The sequence below is a fragment of the Pecten maximus genome, chromosome 9, assembly GCF_902652985.1.
Source record: "Pecten maximus chromosome 9, xPecMax1.1, whole genome shotgun sequence".
Lineage (NCBI taxonomy): Eukaryota > Metazoa > Mollusca > Bivalvia > Pectinida > Pectinidae > Pecten > Pecten maximus.
The window spans coordinates 1,332,995-1,346,524 of NC_047023.1; the positions used below are offsets into that span (position 1 = coordinate 1,332,995).

At 37.3% G+C, this 13,530-nt stretch overlaps 1 protein-coding gene across 1 annotated transcript; it reads right to left on the reverse strand.

Moving 5' to 3' along the window:
- Positions 1–10,156: 10,156 nt before the first annotated feature.
- Positions 10,157–12,349, reverse strand: LOC117334990 (BTB/POZ domain-containing protein KCTD7-like). The gene is made up of 2 exons (XM_033894876.1): positions 12,246–12,349; positions 10,157–11,674 (listed from the first exon to the last, which is right to left on the reverse strand). The coding sequence occupies exons 1-2, from the start codon at positions 12,261–12,263 to the stop codon at positions 10,934–10,936; spliced, it is 759 nt and encodes a 252-aa protein (XP_033750767.1). The 5' UTR covers positions 12,264–12,349; the 3' UTR covers positions 10,157–10,933.
- Positions 12,350–13,530: the final 1,181 nt, after the last annotated feature.

The window sequence follows — 13,530 nt, forward strand, 5'->3', positions numbered from 1 at the left end:
GGTAATTAATGGTTGTTGATAAATGATTATGTTAAACATTCATCATGTTCATCATATAACATAGTCAGTAATCGAAAGAAATTTATAACTGAGAGAAATTGCGTCCCTCCGTCAAAAGCTGCAAGAGATTGCGTCCTCAGTCAAGGGCTGAGAGATATTGCGTCCCCCAGTAAAGGCTGAGAGAGATTGTGTCCCTCAGTCAAGGGCTGAGAGAGATTGTGTCCCTCAGTCAAGGCCGAGAGAGATTGCGTCCCTCAGTCAAGGGCTGAGAGAGATTGTGTCCCCCAGTCAAGGGCAGAGAGAGATTGTGTCCCTAAGTCAAGGGCTGAGAGAGATTGCATCCCTCAGTAAAGGCTGAGAGAGATTGTGTCCCTTTGTCAAGGGCAGAGAGAGATTGTGTCCCTTAGTCAAGGGCTGAGAGAGATTTCATCCTTCAGTAAAGGCTGAGAGAGATTGCGTCCCTCAATAAAGGGCTGAGAGAGATTGTGTCCCTTAGTCGAGGGCAGAGAGAGATTGTGTCCCTTAGTCAAGGGCTGAGAGAGATTGCATCCCTCAGTAAAGGCTGAGAGAGATTGTGTCCCTTAGTCAAGGGCTGAGAGAGATTGTGTCCCTTAGTCAAGGGCAGAGAGAGATTGTGTCCCTCAGTAAAGGGCTGAGAGGGATTGTGTCCCTTAGTCAAGGGCTGAGAGAGATTGTGTCCCTTAGTCAAGGGCTGAGAGAGATTGCATCCCTCAGTAAAGGCTGAGAGAGATTGTGTCCCTCAGTAAAGGGCTGAGAGAGATTGTGTCCCTTAGTCAAGGGCTGAGAGAGATTGTGTCCCTTAGTCAAGACTGAGAGAGATTTGATCTCTCAGTCAAGGCTGAGAGAGATTTGATCTCTCAGTCAAGGCTGAGAGAGATTTGATCTCTCAGTCAAGGCTGAGAGAGATTATGACTTTCAGTAAAGGCCGAGAGAGATTATGACTCTCAGTCAAGGCCGAGAGAGATTTGATCTCTCAGTCAAGGCTGAGAGAGATTATGACTCTCAGTAAAGGCTGAGAGAGATTATGACTCTCAGTAAAGGCTGAGAGAGATTATGACTCTCAGTAAAGGTTGAGAGAGATTTGATCTCTCAGTCAAGGCTGAGAGAGATTTGATCTCTCAGTCAAGGCTGAGAGAGATTATGACTTTCAGTAAAGGCTGAGAGAGATTATGACTCTCAGTCAAGGCCGAGAGAGATTTGATCTCTCAGTCAAGGCTGAGGGAGATTATGACTCTCAGTTAAGGCCGAATAATAATGAATTGTTGATGTGACATTATGTGTATTGTTTTGGTGACTTCATACAATTGTTGTAAATATGGAATCTGTTTAAACTCTCATCTTTTCAGATGAAGGAGAATGATGTTTATTCCAACTTGAATTTCTTTATTTGTAAGTATGTGCAAGTAGCATAAGCAAGCCTCATGCTGTCCAGCTCAACTCTCACATTTGGTTGAGATATCGCTGTTTACGGAACACACTCATGTGAGCTTCTATTACAAGGATGTCGGGTCAACAAATCTTCCAAAAGATTCTATTATTCTCTTACCCTCGACAGGAATATGTCTGCAGTTTTACCGGGGTGAGATTTTCTTTTCTTATCCTTGGGAAAAGACAACCTACATGTGCTCTTTGCATGCTCTCAACAATTGTATGATGTTGCAGCAACAATACAATGATGTCACATCAAAAATTCAATGACGTCACATCAACATTGTCTTGTATTGATGTAACATCAATATTAGTTACACAAGAGGGTAAACAGGGTAAGAGAAAAATAATCATTCACCCCCATGGAAGTGAGACAGGGGAATCTCAACCCTCGGGGTAAGATACTTAAGCTGCCAAACACTCGGCAAGCCTCATGTTTAGCTACTTAAGAATCTTTCCCCTCGGGTTGAGATTCCCCGTCTCACCCCCAAGGCAGTGAAAGATTCTCTTAACCCCAAATAAGCTGAGATGAGGACATGGAGCTAAGCTTTAATGACTCAGAATCTTAGCCCAAGATGGAGATCTACTTGATCTGGTTTAGTTACTGGAGGGAGTTTGATAGTGATGATTAAATATCCTTAAATCTTCCAAGTACATTTTTAATGTGTGATGAATTTAGTATTTGACTATTAAGGTGAATGGTATGCCTACCTATCTGTTAACTAAATCAGGTAACTAAGTTGTGGGAGACTTAAGATCGGAAATACTTGTTAATGTGTATACTAAACAGGAAATAGTTTGTATTTACCGTGTTAATTATCCCCTCACAAGGGCATATATTGTATGTGTGTCACATTTTCAGTACCTTTGATAATTCATTTCACAATAGTATTTTATAAAATGTTATCATATATTGTAGAAGCATTGTATAGAGCATTAATTCTAAAGTGTTATTAGTCTTTTCCTGTGTTATTTCTCATCTCCAAATTTAAGTCCCTGGGGCGTAAATTGGTCTAAATACGGTACATACTAAGTGGCTATCGTCATTCGATGAATGAAAAATGTAACAAATGTCGGAGAAGTGCCTGACTAGACCTGTAGCACTTGATTATTGAGGGCGGCACTTGAAAGGTGTGGGTAGTTTCTACATACAAGAAGATATTTGAAGAGCTATTGAGTAAATTATCAAATGAGATTCTTCAGACATATTGTTAAAAATTAGGAAATCTTTTGGTACATAATGAAATCGTTGATGATGTCAGTGACCGCATATTGTTAAAAATTAGGAAATCTTTTGGTATATAAATGTAAATGACGTCAATGACCCGGCAACATTGTGAACAATAGCTTGACCCCAAAAGTACAGTGTCACTCATGTCAGCATGAATCACAGGCATTGACAGACACGTGCAAAAAGATGTACAAAAACTGGGGACATATTTTATGCTTAATTCAGTTGATAGTAACTAGGAAAGGGATAGCCTATGTTGTGAACTTGAAATTTGTCGTATAATCAAGATTTTTATACTCTTTACAAATATTTGTATTTTTTAGGCTCTGCTTGCTACACATGCCTTTAAAACTGTTTTTAACAGTATATTATCATTTACTGGTTATAAAATAAAAAAAAACAGTAGAGTTTAGTAAAAATTATTTAAAAAAAACAACAACTGAAAGTACATAATTACATTTTTTTTTTTTTACAAATATCTAACTCATATCCATTTACCCTGTATATATTGTATAAGTTTTCTTAGAATGAAATAAATGAACTTTGTATCATCAATGGGGTTGTATTGGATTTGTTATATAATCTGTACTGGAGTAACCAAAACAGTTCAGGAATATGGACCTGTTCTGTCTCGAGACAGATGTGAGAATGTGCGAGTCTTAAGTGGTGTTTTAATTTGTCTAATCAGTTCTCTGCACACCTGGGCAGGTGATCACGAGAATTCCTGATAAAATGTATAAATCATGTGCTATAGTCTTTATGACTTTAGTAGTTCATTGCATTGTAAACCATACATTTTGTTCTTTACTTTTTCATGATTGATACAAATTCCTACCATTTATAGTATATGTGTGATAATCTGTTTATATTACAAAGATTTGATATCATTTCATAATTCACATTTCATTTTGTGATTTCAGAATCTTTTTCCTGATCTATATGACAATCAGTTCTATTGCCTGATGACAATATCTTATATTTATTATAATAAGATATACATATATATATATATGTTGTACCAACTGTTGTAATGGTCTTATATACGGCTGGTTTGAACTATTTTGATAATTTGTGCAAAATTTTCAAATTAAATCTGCTTCATTAATTAAAAATGTTGATTGGACAATCCGGTTTTTAAGTCTTAATTATTTCCTTGTGTGTCCCACAAAGTAAAGGTGGGACATCTCAGAAAGAATGGTCAGCGACTCCACCTTTCGTTTTGTCACCTGAGACAACAAGACATAATATATTGATTATTGTTTGCTCAATTTTCCTATAATGACTTCATTTATATTCAATGTCGGTAATACAATTTAGGGAGACCTTATACACAGTAATACAATTTAGGGACACCTTATACACAGTAATACAATTTAGGGACACCTTATACACGGTAATACAATTTAGGGGCACCTTATACACGGTAATACAATTTAGGGGCACCTTATACACGGTAATACAATTTAGGGATACCTCATACACGGTAATACAATTTAGGGGCACCTTCTACACGGTAATACAATTTTAGGATACCTCATACACGGTAATACAATTTAGGGACACTTTATACACGGTGATACAATTTAGGGACACCTTATACACAGTAATACAATTTAGGGACACCTTATACACGGTAATACAATTTAGGGACACCTTATACACGGTAATACAATTTAGGGACACCTCATACACTAATACAATTTAGGGGCACCTTATACACGGTAATACAATTTAGGGGCACCTTATACACAGTAATACAATTTAGGGACACCTTATACACAGTAATACAATTTAGGGGCACCTTATATACGGTGATACAATTTAGGGGCACCTTATACATAGTAATACAATTTAGGGGCACCTTATACACGGTAATACAATTTAGGGACACCTTATACACGGTGATACAATTTAGGGATACCTTATACACGGTAATACAATTTAGGGATACCTTATACACGGTAATACAATTTAGGGATACCTTATACACGGTAATACAATTTAGGGACACCTTATACACGGTAATACAATTTAGGGATACCTTATACACGGTAATACAATTTAGGGACACCTTATACACGGTAATACAATTTAGGGGCACCTTATACACGGTAATACAATTTAGGGATACCTTATACACGGTGATACAATTTAGGGGCACCTTATATACGGTGATACAATTTAGGGATACCTCATACACGGTAATATAATTTAGGGACACCTTATACATAGTAATACAATTTAGGGGCACCTTATACACGGTAATACAATTTAGGGACACCTTATACACGGTGATACAATTCAGGGGCACCTTATACACGGTGATACAATTTAGGGACACCTTATACACAGTAATACAATTTAGGGGCACCTTATATACGGTGATACAATTTAGGGGCACCTTATACATAGTAATATAATTTAGGGACACCTTATACACGGTAATACAATTTAGGGACACCTTATACACGGTAATACAATTGAGGGATATCTTATACACGGTAATACAATTTAGGGATACCTTATACGCGGTAATACAATTTAGGGACACCTTATACACGGTAATACAATTTAGGGGCACCTTATACATAGTAATACAATTTAGGGGCACCTTATACACAGTAATACAATTTAGGGGCACCTTATACACGGTAATACAATTTAGGGACACCTTATACACGGTGATACAATTTAGGGGCACCTTATACATAGTAATACAATTTAGGGGCACCTTATACACAGTAATACAATTTAGGGGAACCTTATACACAGTAATACAATTTAGGGACACTTTATACTCAGTAATACAATTTAGGGACACCTCATACACTAATACAATTTAGGGACACCTTATACACGGTAATATAATTTAGGGACACCTTATACACGATAATACAATTTAGGGATATCTTATACACAGTTATACAATTTAGGGACACCTTATACACGGTAATACAATTTAGGGGCACCTTATACACGGTAATACAATTCAGGGACACCTTATACTCGGTAATACAATTTAGGGGCACCTTATACACGGTAATACAATTTAGGGATACCTTATACACGGTAATACAATTTAGGGACACCTTATACACGGTGATACAATTTAGGGATACCTTATACACGGTAATATAATTTAGGGACACCTTATACACGGTAATACAATTTCGGGGCACCTTATACACGGTAATACAATTTAGGGACACCTTATACACGGTAATACAATTTAGGGGCACCTTATACATAGTAATACAATTTAGGGGCACCTTATACACGGTAATACAATTTAGGGACACCTTATACACTTTGATATAATTTAGGGACACCCTATACATGGTAATATAATTTAGGGACACCTTATACACGGTAATACAATTTAGGGATATCTTATATATGGTAATACAATTTAGGGATATATTATACACAGTAATACAATTTAGGGACACCTTATACACAGTAATACAATTTAGGGACACCTTATACATGGTAATACAATTTAGGGGCACCTTATACACGGTAATACAATTCCGGGGCACCTTATACACGGTAAAACAATTTAGGGACACCTTCTACACAGTAATACAATTTAGGGACACCTTATACATAATAATACAATTTAGGGATATCTTATATGCGGTAATACAATTTAGGGGCACCTTATACACGGTAAAACAATTTAGGGACACCTTCTACACAGTAATACAATTTAGGGACACCTTATACATAGTAATACAATTTAGGGATATCTTGTACGCGGTAATACAATTTAGGGACACCTTATACACTGAAACACAATATGATGAACAATTGAGATATGATCTAAGGATTTGAAAAGACAAACAAGAGGCCCAGGGGCCTTAACGGTCATCTGACTCTAAATTAAAAACCTTATATAATTGTAGTATGTATTCTCTGTAGCAAGTATATAGTGGCACTGTTTGCCATGGTGGCCATCTTGGATGTCTGACCGACCCAATAAATAACAACACTTGGTAAGGACCATCTCAGGATTATTTCTGGTAAGTTACAGCTGAATCCCATTGGGAGAACTTGAGAAGAAGTTTAAAATAGGCATTGTTCAGGAAAACCATGATTGCACAATCATGTTACAAATGGCCGCCATGGCTGTCAAGTCAAAGTTTTTACGAGGCTGAAAAAATAACAACACTATGTTGGCTCGCCTGCCTTGACATCCTCACCCATTTCCAGCTCAATGGCACCAATGGAACTGGAGAAGAAGTATAAAATGTGTTTTTCAAGATTGCAGATATGGCAGCCATCTTGGATTTCGGACCGACCCGAAAAATAACAACACTTGGTCGTGATCATATCAGGATCATTTCAGGCAAGTTTCAGCTCAATAGCACTGGTGGAACTTGAGAAGAAGTTTAAAATGTGTTTTTCAAGATGGCAGCTATGGCGGCCATCTTGGATTTCAGACCAACCAAAAAAAAAAACACCACTTGGTCAGGATCATAACATCATCCTTTCAGGCAAGTTTCAGCTTAATAGCACTGGTGGAACAGGAGAAGAAGTTTAAAATGTGTTTTTCAAGATGGCGGCCACGGCGGCCATCTTTGATTTCTGACCGACCCGAAAAATAACAACACTTGGTCGGCATCATATCAGGATCATTTCAGGCAAATTTCAGCCCAATAGCACTGGTGGAACTTGAGAAGTTTAAAATGTGTTTTTCAAGATGGCAGCTATGGCGGCCATCTTGAATTTCAGACCAACCAAAAAAAAAACACCACTTGGTCAGGATCATAACAGGATCATTTCAGGCAAGTTTCAGCTTAATAGCACTGGTGGAACTGGAGAAGAATTTTAAAATGTGTTTTTCAAGATGGCGGCCACGACGGCCATCTTGGATTTCGGACCGACCCAAAAAATAACAACACTTGGTCGGCATCATATCAGGATCATTTCAGGCAAATTTCAGCCCAATAGCACTGGTGGAACTTGAGAAGAAGTTTAAAATGTGCTTTTCAAGATGGCGGCCACGGCGGCCATCTTGGATTTCGGACTGACCCGAAAAATAACAACACTTGGTCGGCATCATATCACCACATTTCAGGCAAGTTTTAGTTTAATAGCACTGGTGGAACTGGAGAAGAAGTTTAAAATGTGTTTTTCAAGATGGCGGCCACGGCGGCCATCTTGGATTTCGGACCGACCCGAAAAATAACAACACTTGGTCGGCATCATATCAGGATCATTTCAGGCAAATTTCAGCCCAATAGCACTGGTGGAACTTGAGAAGAAGTTTAAAATGTGTTTTTAGCCCACCATCATCAGATGGTGGGCTATTGTGATGATGGGCTATTCAAATCGTCCTGCGTCCGTCGTCCGTCCCTCCGTCCGTCCGTCCGTCCGTAAACAATTCTTGTTATCGCTATTTCTCAGAAAGTGCTGAAGGGATATTTCTCAAATTTCATATGTAGGTTCCCCTTGGTACCTAGTTATGCTTATCGCATTTTGAGACCTATCGGAAAACAACATGGCCGACAGGCAGCCATCTTGGATTTTGACAATTGAAGTTTGTTATCGCTATTTCTGAGAAAGTACTGAAGGGATCTTTCTCAAATTTCAGATGTAGGTTCCCCTTGGTGCCTAGTTATGCATATTGCATTTTGAGACCAATCTGAAAATAACATGGCCGACAGGCAGCCATCTTGGATTTTGACAATTGAAGTTTGTTATCGCTATTTCTCAGAATGCACTGACGAGATCTTTCTCACATTTCATATGTAGGTTCCCCTTGGTGCCTAGTTATGCATATCGCATTTTGAGACCAATCGCAAAACAACATGGCCGACAGGCAGCCATCTTGGATTTTGACAATTGAAGTTTGTTATTGCTATTTCTCAGAAAGTACTGAAGGGATCTTTCTCAAATTTCATATGTAGGTTCCCCTTGGTACCAAGTTATGCATATTGCATTTTGAGACCAATCGGAAAACAACATGGCCGACAGGCAGCCATCTTGGATTTTGACAATTGAAGTTTGTTATCGCTATTTCTCAGAATGTACTGAAGAGATCTTTCTCAAATTTCATATGTATGTTTCCCTTGGTGCCTAGTTATGCATAAAGCATTTTGAGACCTATTGGAAAACAACATGGCCAACAGGCAGCCATCTTGGATTTTGACAATTGAAGTTTGTTATCGCTATTTCTTAGAATGTACTGAAGAGATCTTTCTCAAATTTCATATATAGGTTCCCCATGGTGCCTAGTTATGCATATTGCATTTTGAGACCAAACGGAAAATAACATGGCCGACAGGCAGCCATCTTGGATTTTGACAATTGAAGTTTGTTATCGCTATTTCTCAGAAAGTAATGAAGGGATCGTTCTCAAACTTCATATTTAGGTTTCCCTTGGTGCCTAGTTATGCATATTGCATTTTGAGACCAGTCAGAAAACAACCTGGCCGACAGGCAGCCATCTTGTATTTTGACAATTGAAGTTTGTTATCGCTATTTTACAGAAGGTACTGAAGGGATCTTTCTCAAATTTCATATGTAAGTTCCCCTTGGTCCCTGGTGTTGCATTTTGGGACCAATCCGAAAACAACATGGCCGACAGACAGCCATTATCGCTAAATCTTAAATTTTATATATAGGTTTCCCTTGTTTGAAAAGTACTAGAGGGCTGTTTCTGAATTTACACAGATTAGTAAGGCTTAGAGGAAGGGAAAAGTAGAGAAAAGATCAATCTGACATGGAACCTATCAAGATCATTCAATGGTGGGCGCCAAGATCCCTCTGGGATCTCTTGTTCAAGATGGCGGCTATGGCGGCCATCTTGGATTTTCGACCGACCCGAAAAATAACAACACTTGGTCAGGACCATCTCAGGATCATTGCTGGCAAGTTTCAGCTCAATAGCACTGGTGGAACATGAGAAGAAGTTTAAAATGTGTTTTCAAAATGGCGGCTATGGCGGCCATCTTGGATTTCGGACCGACCCGAAAAATAACAACACTTGGTTGGCATCATATCAGGATCATTTCAGGCAAGTTTCAGCTTAATAGCACTGGTGGAACTGGAGAAGAAGTTTAAAATGTGTTTTTCAAGATGGCGGCCACGACGGCCATCTTGGATTTCGGACCGACCCGAAAAATAACAACACTTGGTCGGCATCATATCAGGATCATTTCAGGCAAATTTCAGCCCAATAGCACTGGTGGAACTTGAGAAGAAGTTTCAAATGTGTTTTTCAAGATGGCGGCTATGGCGGCCATCTTGGATTTTGGACCGACCCGAAAATTAACAACACTTGGTCAGGACCATCTCAGGATCATTTCTGGCAAGTTTCAGCTCAATCCCACTGGTGGAACTTGAGAAGAAGTTTGAAATGTGAAAAGTTTACGCACGGCGCACGGCGGACGGCGCACGACGACGGACGAAGCATGATGACTATAGGTCATCCTGACCCTTCGGGTCAGATGACCTAAAAATAATCACGTGTTAAATGAATGTTCAAAGATTTATTCAACAAGATAAAGCATTTACTCACTTAATAATACATTCTGGGTAAAATCAAATGGGTATATGTAAAATGTATACAATTTCCAACAGATAAAATGTCAACAATTTCAAAGTATTGAAAAATTTAACTGATGTAAAACAAATCCTGGCACAAAAAGGTAAGTAATGCACAAGTTGATACAGCCATGAGTTGTAGACTTGTACGCTCACACATATATATGTGAAATATATATGACATACCAATTACATCAAACGTAAATTTATTCTGTGAAAATACTAACTAGTAAAAATATGATATTTTAAAAATGTATTTAAATTTTCAATATGAGTGTCAAATCAACTTTACACTTAAAAGCTATAAAGTTCACAGAACCCAATATTGAATAAGAATTAAAATGTAAAACTGGTATAGGTGTTAACAATAAACATCTGTTTGGTATAGGTGTTAACAATAAACATCTATTGTGTTTTTATAAACAATGTAAAACAATGAATTCACAACAAAAAGGACAAATACTTAGGGATCAATCTTTTGAACTCTAAAGTCTAAAACTTTTCATCTACAGTATACTGTAAAATTATAGTTATTTTGGCGACAGGTTTAAAATAATATGTATGTGAAGTCAGATGAAGAAGTCCTCATTTTTTTATTCTAAGCAATATTTCACACTTGGCATTTTCTCCTCATTTGATGGTAACGTTTATATGAAAACTGCAACAAAAGTCTTGCATGTAAATTTATCGTGTAGACAAACATTACATTTTCCACCAATGAAATGTAATTTTAAACATGGAATAACAACAATTTTCTACCAGGAGTTGACCTGGCATTCCTGGGATTTTTTCACACATGTAGTTACACTGTCCCAGCGAGTCGTGGGTCACAACAAATCCTCGCTCTTTGAGGTCAAAAGTTATACAATTCATAACATCTTTCTCAGGTGTTGGAATATCCCAAGGACCCAAGGAAACATCAGCATGCTTGTTTTCTTTGTTTTTTGGTTTATAAGAACAAACATGACTTTTATCAAAATTTGGTAATTTATTTTTTTTCACTTTAGCAAACAATGCGATGAAGATATCTGAAGTGGTATCAATAATCTTTTGGTTGGAATCTGTAACGGTGTCTAAAATCTTCACCAGTACCTTCTGATAGCCAGGAAATTGTGTCCGATACGCATCACGTTGAATTTTTGAGAGCATACTAGGGTAGCGTTCCAATTCTTCCGTTAAGCCATGGAGTCCGAAGTAGACAGCATCACGATACACAGACGGGGCCTGTTGTGTCGGGGGCAGCTCGCCGTACCTTAAATAGTTCAACACATGTGCAAAAGTGTCGCCATCTGCATCAATGAAATATCGGCCATTCTTGTCTTTTTTGACATCATAATTACCACTAAACATAGCGGCCAGCATTGTACCTTCAGACTTAGTCAAGGTTAGGAGACTAGTTGTGAAATGTCTCCCACCGACATTTAATTCAATAACTGAAGGAAACTGAAATGAAAAATTAACGAAATTAGAATTACATACGAAACTGAAATGAAAAATTAACGAAATTAGAATTACATCCAATTTACACATCATTTAAATAAAACACTTTGGATATCTAATAATTCAATATGCTAACAATTCATGTGGCCCATTTACCTATCATTGTCATTAGATAGCAACTTCCAACAACCCCACCCCCTTTATGGGACTTGAGTAGGGCAGTACTGATAAGCCCCGGGGCCACAACATAATCAAAGTAGTGTGCACGAGAGGGCTTATTGCATGTTAATGTCATAGAATTTGTTTAATAACATTTTTGCAAAATAAGTCTACTGGAACATCGAACTTACTGTTCGTTCCCATGCTTTCACGACTAATTGTCTGTGGCCTAAACGAGGCGACATTTTCATGCCCATTCATTGCCTACTGGCGGCCTAACGTTAAGTTCACATCGCAAACTAAGATCGAGGATGTTTAGTATGACGTTATCAATGATATTCGCATTCAGAAATCATTAGAGTTTATATGAAAAAAAGTTTCGATACCAAAGCAAAAGTATATATTGCATACAGACCTCGGTTTCTTCTGTCATTCTTACAAACGTAGACGTAGGCCTGCTGGTTTGTTTACAAACACATTTTGGTGTTTGTGCGCATGTGCGATGACACGTTAGGTGTACAAAACTCCAAGTCTGCTACAGTTATTCCCCTTGATCTTCGGTAGGAGAAAGTTAAAATAGCTTGCCAACTTCTTGGATTTTCAAGTAAATATTAGACCTAGAATTTTTCTTCTTCTCACTTGTTTTTTTCCCATTTATAAACGGATACATAATTATTCATTATACAGTGTATGAGCAATAAAAGGTCGAACTATAATCTATTCAATGAATTGGGAAACTATAATTTCATCATAAAAGAACACAGCTCCACACTTAGAGATATATGTATTAGGTACGTGTGTGTAATAAGTTACAGTCGAATGATTTTGTTTATCATATTAAAGGGGGCTAACATATTTGTGTTGTTGGGCAAACGTAATGGTCCCGGTGATTGTGGTAGGAAGGAAGTTTCTTTGACTTTAAACATATTTTATTTACACATATTTGCAAATAGGATTTGGCACAAGTTATTACAACTTATGAAGCCATTTCCTTACAATAGTTACATAGACAACAGATGATATTACAGACTGATCAACTGCAGTACGAAAGAGATATAGGCCTACATAACATTAGGCACTCACACAAAATAATATAACAAAGTCAATAAAATTTTCAAACATGTTAAATATTGTTAAAATCTTGTTAAAATCTTCCTCTGGATTTTATAAAATTTTGTACTTTGTTAAATACAACACAATTTAAATCCAAAGACATATTTTCATTTCCAAAAAGTAATAATCTTAAAGATATATTTATATCTAAATCACTTAAATGATTTAAAAGCACAACTCGAGCATTTGTGTAAGATTGACATTCAAAGAAGAAGTGATAGGCATTCTCACAATAATAGCCACAATTTACACAATTTGAGTTTTGGACCAGATTTGAACGGTAAAGATCATGATTAAGGGAACTGCATTCATGTCTTAATTTAGTGTGAATAATATTAAGATTATATTAACTCCAAGATGTCTATGCTCACTACTAAAATTTAAAAAATGGCCATCAAAAATCAGTTCCAGATCTTCATCAACGTTATCCGAATTAGAAATAAAAATAACTTCCGTCTTATTTGGATTAAAAGTAACTAGCCAAGTACTTGCCCATCTGTTTAAAGCATCCAGGTCTCTATTTAAAACTGTTTGTATTTCTAGACATGAAGATGAAGAGACTTTCAAAGAGGTGTCGTCAGCGAAAA